Genomic DNA, 9,143 nt, shown 5'->3' with positions numbered 1-9,143 from the left:
TGGGTGTCTGTGATGACTTGCTACTTGCCCTTTTCCCATCAGTACTATGAAGTGTTCATTTGGCATAATGTGAACAGTTTGGGAGATGATAAATTTTGCTTCCGTTTGCAATCCACATCTGTAGAAGCTGGTGCTAAAGCCTAACTTTTAACATTATGTTGGATTTTGCTGGTTTTTCCACGTTTTATCGCAATCTTGATTTTGAAATTTATTTGATCCCATCACTAGTTCAAACAGAGAAGACCGTTGGAAGTTCAGCACTCAGAAGACGGTCTACTAGAATGGGACTTTATTTGTCCCTGACGTCAAACGGCAAGCCAGTACGGCTGAGTTTGAACAATGATCACTATTTGACTTTCCTAAAGTCATGTCCAGTACTGAATTTACTGTTTGCATTACAAATTGATCTTATCAGCACAAAAAACAAGCATCATTCAGTCTGTGCCTGTAGTTCTGATCCATCAGATTAACACAAGCCTTGATGGGGTTGATTTTGTTGACTATGAGCTGAACAAAATGAGCTAGAACATTAATCATAAAAGAATAAATTGCATGTTAAACTAACCGGAAATTCTTCTTTATTTATCACATATCAGTTTTAGGACTGACATGGCGAATTACTGATGTACTTAAATTGGCCATTTCCTTGTTTTTCTCCTTATTTGTTTGGGCTTTAGGGATATTTGTGTGCAAATATTTCTTCCATTATTAATAAATGCATTGTTGCTAAGCCGGCAAGACTCAAAAAGTAAACTAGATATGCTTTTTCTATCCTTTCGTTGAAACTGAGTAAAATTCCAGGATTTGTTGTATTCCAAAGTTTACATTTGAATCCATATGAAATAATGAAAGGTCAAATCAGAATGAATGAGGCTTTCTATACTTTTTGACCCATTAACATAAGGAGTGGACATTCAGACTGCGATCGAACCAGGATTCATAAATGGGAAAGCAGATGCTCTACCAATACCGTACCCAACCAATCCCACCATATAGTAATTACTGATCTCAAGAAGTTAAGTAAGTTCCTTAATATAATCAAGAGTTTGTTTAAAGTTTCTGTAACCTTTTTCACTGATATGTGAGAATTAAACAACTCAATTTGGCAGAAAACATTAGTTACATATTTCATCATTCCAACCAGTTTCATCTAAAACCTATCGTAAGGTGGCAATTTAATCTATGTGAATCTGGTTCTCTTACTCAATATTTAGCTCAAGTTCATAACCATACTGCATCTTTTGACATTTTTCCACACTTTGGATACTTTTTTAATTGGGGCCATTTTGTTTACAGGATCCCTCCAAATTAGTGAAACAACACAATTATTGATTATATCCTTTTCTGTTGACTTTTGAAACTTAATTCTTATTAACATATAGATACTGATATTAAGAGACACATTCAAATTATTTTATTCAATATGGCCATCATTGGCACTGGCAACGGCCTGGAATTGTGTAATTGCACTTGTGGAGCTGGCACAGACTAAATCCTCTGGAATTTTGGCCCAAGCGGCCTCAGCCACAGCCATTAACTGGTCTCTATTGGTCGTAGGCACAGCATTGGCCACCGCCCCAACCATACCCTACATTGCAAAGTCCAAAGGATTGCAGTCTGGGGAGGACAGAGGCCAAAAAAACTTCGGCCAAAAATGGTCAAAATTGGGCTGGCACCACTCTTGGACGATCTTGGCAGTATGAGCGGGAGCACCGTCCTGCTGGAAGCAAATTGGAACTCTAGGAAACTCTTGCTGGATCCAGGGCAACACCTTGGTCTTCATAAAATCCAAATATACAAATCGATTGATTTTGAAACCGTTAAGGATCTGAAAAAGAGGGGTTTTGGCTCCATTTGAGGAAACGACCCCCCAACCCATAACCGACACCAATTTTTGCGTCCTGTAAACATTTCTGACCATTGAGGGAATGCTGGAAGAGTCCTTGGCCAATATATGATCATTTTGAGGGTTATACTTCTTTGTGGATTCCAATTATTTCTCATCAGAGTAGATAATAACCACCTCCAGATGAGCTGCATGTCACTTGAGGAGGACCTGGGATCTTTCCTTCCTCTTGATCTTGGTGGCTGCGGTCAAAATCTGTTTCTTTTGATGCTTGTAAGGTTTCATACCTAGGTCCTTCCTGAAGATGCTTTTGACCGTTTCTTCAGAACTCAAGCTCTTCAGAACATCGAACTCCCTGGCCATCTTGTTCATGGAGCAGCCCGGATTCCGTCGGATCTTCTCTCAGATGGCCTTGGTCAGTTGGGGAGTTCTTACTGTCCTCTTTCTCCCTAGCCCTGGTCTCCTGGAGGTCTTGCCGGTCTCTTCAAATATTTGTTTCGTCCTCCCAATGAGGGTACAGCTAACATTTAGGGCCTTGATGATGGCCTTGTTGGGACAGCCGTTCTCCAGCATCTTCAAAACTGCGGATCGCTTTGCTTTGAGGTCCATATTTTTGGCCTTGTTCATTCTATTGACCTGAAAGTTTGTGTACATATGGGAAAGACTAGGCGAAACATTTTTTAACGTCATGACAAAACTTATTTGACCCCTGTGAAAGGAGTAATTTAATCTTAATCTTGTGTTTCACTAATTTGGATGGACCCTGTATTTTGAGATATACAACTAAATAGCACAAATCCCCTCGTTTCACTACTTTATCCATGACTTATCCCCACAGGTTGACCCCTGCCGTATAATATATAGTGACGTCACCCACCTGGCAGGTGGAACTTTGCAAGTTTACAATCGTTAAGGGCTGGGTGTCCCTTGCCTTATTAGCGGGCTGGCGACCTGGCAGGGTTATGCTCTCAGTGCTGCCACAGCCAACTAATTCCACACCAGGATGGTGAGCTTCATCCATGGAATAAGTAAATTAAAATCTATCATTGGACTGAATGGATCTCTTTCATTGAGGCTTCAACTAATTTGCCCTATCAAATTCCTGAAACACTAAAACCTTGGTTCAAGCTTGCTTCATTGAAATCTGCCAGTGGATAAGCGAGCGTCTCATTGACCATTCAATGATCGATGAACAGCGACACTGACTGGCCAATATAGCTCCCTAGAAAAAGAGAAACAGTCAACTGACATCCGTGAGAAGATAGCAAAGATCAGAGGGATGCAATCCTGATATCCGATTATTCCAAACCACCCACCGTGTCGTGGCCATCATTTTGGTAATACTCTCGGCCTCAATCCTCGTATCCACACGATTTCCATGTTCGCTGCTATTCACTCTCGGGGTCTCAAGGGCGACCTAGGGAGACTCAAGGGAGACTCGAAGGGTGCCACCTGCCCGCAACTTCGCCGCTTGTTCGAGGTTGACTCAGAAAGTCGTCCGAGGCCTGGATGTTACTGATCATTGAACTTTTAAGGGTCTGATCGGGAGTGGGCTTGATTTTCAATCAATTTGACAATTCGTCGAATCGTCGTGGTCAAAGATCGCATTGATTGACGAAAACGCACGGCAAAATGCAACATAATGAAATGGAGACCAGGCATGGCCGGGCGGAGCCTCCTATGACCCATGACCTTGACCACCCCGAAACCCTGAAGACTATTATTCAACTGCTTCGAGTACCTGACCTTCAAAGACTGCTAGGTGCTGGCTTGCTCCCTTTGTAGAGACACATTCACACGTCCAAATGCATGGTCATCAATTCACGGGCACGGTGTCTATCCCGCTCAATTGAAAGTGGGTCAGCGGGACACCTAACTTATGCCTTTACCATCTTTTTCAGAATTTGCCGGACATCAAAGCTACGGGCCCAAGCAGCAATTGCAAACGCGGGCGTTAGCTCTGCTCCGTCTGGGTTCGCCACGGGTGAACGCTAAGATCCGCGAGATCTACGAACATTCCCTCCCGCCATCCACGGCTGAGGCCAGTATGAATCCCAATTATGCGGGTATGGGACATTTTCCCAACATGTCAGCGGCAGCCGCCATCATGGAGTATTATGGCAACAGCAATGCGCGGAATCCCCCGGTGGGCCCTTCGCCCCCGGCCCTAGGATTACCAGGCCGCAATCCCTATGCGGGTGGATCCGGATCGGGTTATGCGGCGGCGGCCGCTGTAGCCGCGGCTGCTGCTGCCGCCAATGTGGGTGTAGGTGGGAATATATACGGCGCCAACCCTTACCAGCCCATCCACCAATCTCGAGCCGCCACCATTCCCGTGCATCCGGATGTGAAATTCGTGCGATTACCTTTTTTCGACATCGACGCCGAACTCTTGCGCCCCGCCTCCTTGCTGTGTCCAGGCAGTAATCGCTTCCAAGAGGCTCAGTTCCAGTTCTTTCTCACGCCATCGCAAGCCACAAATATTGCCTCCAATCGAGATATCTCCTTGGGCAGTCAAGTGGACTATCTGTATCAAATCCAGCTTCGTTTCAGTCAGTTGTCACTGGAAGCCGGCAAAGAAGTATCCGACGAGTTCCCGCCCAGTATTCACGTTCTAGTGAATAATAAAACCGCTCCTTTACCGAACCCAATCCCGACCAATAAGCCCGGGGTCGAGCCCAAAAGGCCTCCCCGACCCGTCAACATCACCTCGTTGTGCAAATTGAGCCCGATTCTTCCCAACACGATCAATGTCAAATGGGCAGCCGAGTACGGTAAAGGGTAAGTGCACTCAGTCCGTTTCCCCTGACCAGAGAGGTGTCGAATTTGTTTAACCTATAATCTGCATTTCAGATGGGTTGTGGGCGTTTGGCTTGTAATGAAGCTTAGTTCCAAGGATCTGTTGGATCGCCTTCAGAGTAAAGGCATCCGAAAGAAGGAATACACTCGAAAATTGATCAAAGAAAAGTTGAGTGACGACGACTGCGAAGTGGCCACCACCTCTCTGAAAGTATCGCTCACATGTCCCTTGGGAAAGATGAGGATGCAGGTAAATTGCGGGTTGTTTTCGAATTGATAGAGGGGCATGCATACTATTGTCTTACACGTCGTTATTTTTAGACACCGTGTCGACCTTCCACCTGTAGCCATCTACAATGTTTTGATGCAATGCTCTTTTTGCAAATGAACGAGCGGAAGCCAACCTGGAATTGTCCCGTGTGTGATTCCAAAGCGCTTTACGACACCCTTATGATTGACGGATACTTTTTGGAAGTTCTGGAATCCGCAGAATTACCCAAAGATGAAAATGAGATCATCTTGGAAAGGGTGAGTCAATGGGCATTTCCACATTATTTGATTTCCTCCACCTTAATCCTTCCTTGATTCTTCTTAGGATGGCTCTTGGAAGCCCGTGCCCAAGGAGGAAGACAAACCCAATTCCGGGTCCTCATCTCAGCCCAAGGAATCATCTGCCCCAACTGCAAACGATGGTGCTAGCTCAAGCGGCCAGCCTAACAAAGATGAGGAGGTCGAATGCATCCAGTTGTCTGACGACGAGGACTTCACTCCATCATCCGGTGGCCCACACCCTCCTAGTTCTGATCCACCTCTCCCTCCACCTCCGCCATTGCCACCCATGCCTCCTATGCCCCCCACCCAGCAAGAAGCGCCGCCTCCCCCTCCCCCACCCAAAGAGATCGAGTGCATTGACTTGGACTGAAGAGCATAACGTCTGAATTGAAAAACTTGTACAACAAACGGCGAGTTATGGTCAAATAAAAGCAAGTGTCTGAAAAAACTGCAGCCCATACAATTGGCGAGTATTGAGCCCAACTGTAAATGCACCGCGAAATTTCCTAGTAGTCGTTAAGTACTGCAACGCATTGGTTGATACAAAAATGAAATGCTCCAACTTATTTTTTAACGTAGCCTAAGGAATCAGTTTGATCTGATGAGACTTGTGAGTTGAGGACTCGGTCATCTCTAAAAGGCTCGTTTACAGCATTAGTAAGATGTCTCATGATAAGCGGGGGCTACTCCTACTTGGATACTTGAACAACCACCTTCCTATTTCAGAGTACAGCATATTTGTGTTTTTCACCATATAATGCCACACTTTAAACGGTGGGAACACATCCGTCGAGTAAGAATTGCTTGGGTCGCTTCAATGTGCCTTGGTTTTAAAACTTCAAGAAGCACCATCTAGAAAGCAGAATGATATCCTTAAATTCCTTTTTATTTTGTGATTAAAATGTAAAACTCCATGATAATTCTTTCTAAGTGGCAATTCAGAACAGTTTGAGTATCAGGTTCTCTGATAGTCTGTGGCGGGTGCAGTGCTGGAGAAGGCTTCTTTTTGTGTTGGTTATGATTTTTGAGGAAAACAAATAACTTAACCAAAACATGTCTTACACTACTTTCAAAACGAAATCATTGGTTTCACAACGAATTTTGAGGAAAAAACGTATTCCAAAAAAATCACGATGTCTTAATTGCATTCTTAGCCCACGGTGGTTAAAATGTCCTTAAAAGGTTTCACTTTGTATGACCTCAAATTGCTATATTATGTCACTGAAAATACACTAAAAGTGTTATTTTTGAAAAAATGTTGCATGATTATGAAAAGTACACTTACTTACACATTCATTTGAATTCTGAAGACAAAACATATAGGAGGCAATTTTTAGATTTGGGCATTCAAGACTTCGTTGAAACTGGTAAAAACCTACTTCTTTGAAGCCTCATTGATTTTTTTTTGAAATTTGCAATGATCAACTCGGAGTATTTTCATTGATTCTCATTTTTTTACTTTGTATTTTTCTAGGGTTGTGAGAAGGGTTATACACCATTTAGAGCAATTTTGAGATCACGCAACAAAAGGAAAACATTTTTTACTGAAAATACATATTAAGTTTTTGGGAATCTAATTTAAGCTATTACCAGGGCATTTTCGAGCAAAACTTGATGGAAGTTTGACCAATAAATATCATATAACTGAGTAGCGGTTGAATAGAGGGGTGAGCCCCCTTGAGCCCCTAAAATGACAGTGCATTGAACAGCGCCATCTGCCTCGACTAGGTGTAGACAACTGTGACTATATAATAAAAGTCCATTCAGAGAAAAGGCTGCAGTTTCCAAACGGGGAAATAATGACCTGTTATGAAATTGACCAGGCTTGATTTTGCCCCATTCTCTGGACAGTCGCGCTCCGGAGGAAACGAAGCTATTACACCTGAATCAAGCAATTAATCGAGCTTTATCTATGGTATGGCCATTGGCCAATGGCTTAGTTCTCCGTGAAGCCCTGCCACCCACCTCGAATTCACAGATTTGAGGACGAAGCGAGTCCTAGCTGTCGGTCACCCTGTGGGTGGTTCAGTTGGAAGCGCGAGCAAGTAGTACTAAAAACAGTCTGTTCAGATCGAAATTGTCGAGGCCATCCTAACCCGGCTGCCCCCATCCAACCCACCCGCGAGAGCCCCAATATTGGCACGCTTCAGCCCTCCGACACTCCTACCGAGTGAAAGAACATTTGGGCGCCCTCCTTCGGATACTAGCCCACTATCCACTATCCACTATCCACCCGAGCCCTACGCTTGACCCGCCTCTGGTCTGGTCTTGAGGGAGGGGCATTCCCCTCTTGTGCTCTGGGAGCATCAAGAGTTTCATTTGATCGAGCGGTAGCATGTGCATGGGCGAAGCAATGTCCCTCACTGCATGATGGACGGGGTGCCAGGAGCGACCCCAAGGGCGGGTTGGGCCCAGGGTCTGCGCCTCGTAGGTCCAGACGAGCCGCAGACGCGTTGTAAACTCTGCTTTCAAGGCGTGCGGGCCGATCTGGGTGAGCTCTTCGAGTATGTGGTGGATCCGGCCTCCGAGGTTTATTGCGCCCACTTCTTCTGCCTTCTGTTTTCGGCCGGATTGGAGCAAACCGGACAGGATGACGAGGGCATCCAAGGCTTCTTGTTGCCGGACATTCTTCGGGAATGGCGACGCGGTCAGCGACTCAAGTGCGTCCATTGTGACCGCAAATATGCCACGTTGGGCTGTCGAGACAAGACTTGTCGGAAGACTTTTCATTTGCCGTGTGCCCGTGATCACGGGGATGGATTACAATTTTGCGATGACTTTGCCTCCTTTTGCCGGGAACATCGACCACGGCAACAGGGTCAATTCCCGGCCGAGGGCTCGGAGGAGGCCGTGTGTGGCGTGTGTCTAGAGATCATGAACCAACCCGCCAATTGTCTCTGGGGACCGTGTTGTCAAGGCTGGTAAGTGACGGGTAGATGGGGATAAAAAATGATCCAAAGGGACTCGTTTCATCAAGCTCCATGGGTGTATTTATTTCGTAGGTATCACCAAGACTGCATTCAGCGGTTGGCCAACACTGCCGGGTACTTTTTCAAGTGCCCTTTGTGTAACAATAAGGACGCTTTCGTGCGTGAGATGCAGCTCTTTGGCATCTTTGTGCCGGAGCAAGATGCCGCTTGGGAAATGGAGGAGGACGCCTTTGAGAGTTTGCTCGAACGACACGCCCCTTGCGATGCCCCGAACTGCGCTTGTCCGGACGGCCGCGACCACGATGAGGATGACACGCCCTGGGAAACCGTAAATATTTTTCAACTCATGTCTCTCCTGAACGATTGACCTTACCAGCGAATTCCAATTTAGATTCTTTGTCGATGTTGCGGTGCCAAAGCCATTCATTTGGAGTGCGCTCAGAAAGTGCCGTTACCCGTGGGTAGCTCCGAACGCCACACGTGGACTTGTTCGGATTGTCGAGCAGTACTCCGGGCCCGCCCGCCCTCCTATACCAATCATTATAGACGTGTTCGGAACGAAAGCCACGTTGCATCGAATCAGTTATCCGGATTGTTAACCCGAGTCCGCTTTCAAGTGAGTGGATCCCTGTCATCCCCGCAGTTGAGTGTTCGCCATGCGAATCTCGAGTTGAGTATTAACAATGTCCCAGAGTCATCCGAAAGCGAGCCTGGCATCTTGTCTAGTTCCAATGGTTCTGTTCATCCTCGCGATGAAGATCCGGTAATCAGTTTGAGTCCCCCCAAAAAGATCCAAATGTTAAAGCCCGTAGTCCTTACAAGGAAATCCCCTCAAAAGCGTTCGAAAAAAGCTCGCCCAGCGGGTCGATCACGCAAAATCACGCAGACTTCCGATAAGGAGAAATCCGTCCGACAAACGTCGATTCTTCAGTTTTGTGTTTCCTCGAAATGAAGCTACGTAAATGTAGAACTTGCGAGTTTTTGATTTGACCAAAAGGTCTTCTCTTTTTATCTAG

The 9,143-nt window shown here is 45.7% G+C and overlaps 2 protein-coding genes across 3 annotated transcripts; both read left to right on the top strand.

Moving 5' to 3' along the window:
- Positions 1-3,032: 3,032 nt before the first annotated feature.
- Positions 3,033-5,637, top strand: LOC131876904 (E3 SUMO-protein ligase PIAS1-like). Of its 2 annotated transcripts, none has more exons than XM_059222442.1 (5): positions 3,033-3,183; positions 3,748-4,627; positions 4,700-4,895; positions 4,967-5,173; positions 5,241-5,636. In XM_059222442.1, exons 2-5 carry the CDS (start codon positions 3,894-3,896, stop codon positions 5,565-5,567), a joined length of 1,464 nt encoding a protein of 487 aa, XP_059078425.1. In that variant the 5' UTR covers positions 3,033-3,183; positions 3,748-3,893; the 3' UTR covers positions 5,568-5,636. The 2 variants fall into 2 exon arrangements, with proteins under 2 accessions (XP_059078425.1, XP_059078424.1); XM_059222441.1 differs by having other exon boundaries at positions 3,084-3,608; positions 5,241-5,637.
- Positions 5,638-7,206: 1,569 nt separating this feature from the next.
- Positions 7,207-9,097, top strand: LOC131876907 (PHD finger protein 7-like). The gene is made up of 3 exons (XM_059222446.1): positions 7,207-8,118; positions 8,200-8,455; positions 8,519-9,097. The coding sequence occupies exons 1-3, from the start codon at positions 7,565-7,567 to the stop codon at positions 9,077-9,079; spliced, it is 1,371 nt and encodes a 456-aa protein (XP_059078429.1). The 5' UTR covers positions 7,207-7,564; the 3' UTR covers positions 9,080-9,097.
- The last annotated feature ends 46 nt before the right edge of the window (positions 9,098-9,143 follow it).

This window comes from Tigriopus californicus, chromosome 2, assembly GCF_007210705.1.
Source record: "Tigriopus californicus strain San Diego chromosome 2, Tcal_SD_v2.1, whole genome shotgun sequence".
Taxonomy (NCBI): Eukaryota; Metazoa; Arthropoda; class Copepoda; order Harpacticoida; family Harpacticidae; genus Tigriopus; species Tigriopus californicus.
The sequence above is the reverse complement of the archived record's forward strand: the minus strand, read 5'-3'. Positions and strand labels throughout refer to the sequence as shown.

Coding starts and splice junctions, on each gene's coding strand:
- LOC131876904 (XM_059222441.1), top strand. CDS start 3,479: ATGCAACATAATGAAATGGAGACCAGGCATGGCCGGGCGGAGCCTCCT. Junction 3,609..3,747: donor TGACCTTCAAAGACTGCTAG/GTGCTGGCTTGC, acceptor CATCTTTTTCAG/AATTTGCCGGACATCAAAGC. Junction 5,174..5,240: donor ATGAGATCATCTTGGAAAGG/GTGAGTCAATGG, acceptor GATTCTTCTTAG/GATGGCTCTTGGAAGCCCGT.
- LOC131876907 (XM_059222446.1), top strand. CDS start 7,565: ATGATGGACGGGGTGCCAGGAGCGACCCCAAGGGCGGGTTGGGCCCAG. Junction 8,119..8,199: donor GGACCGTGTTGTCAAGGCTG/GTAAGTGACGGG, acceptor TTTATTTCGTAG/GTATCACCAAGACTGCATTC. Junction 8,456..8,518: donor ATGACACGCCCTGGGAAACC/GTAAATATTTTT, acceptor ATTCCAATTTAG/ATTCTTTGTCGATGTTGCGG.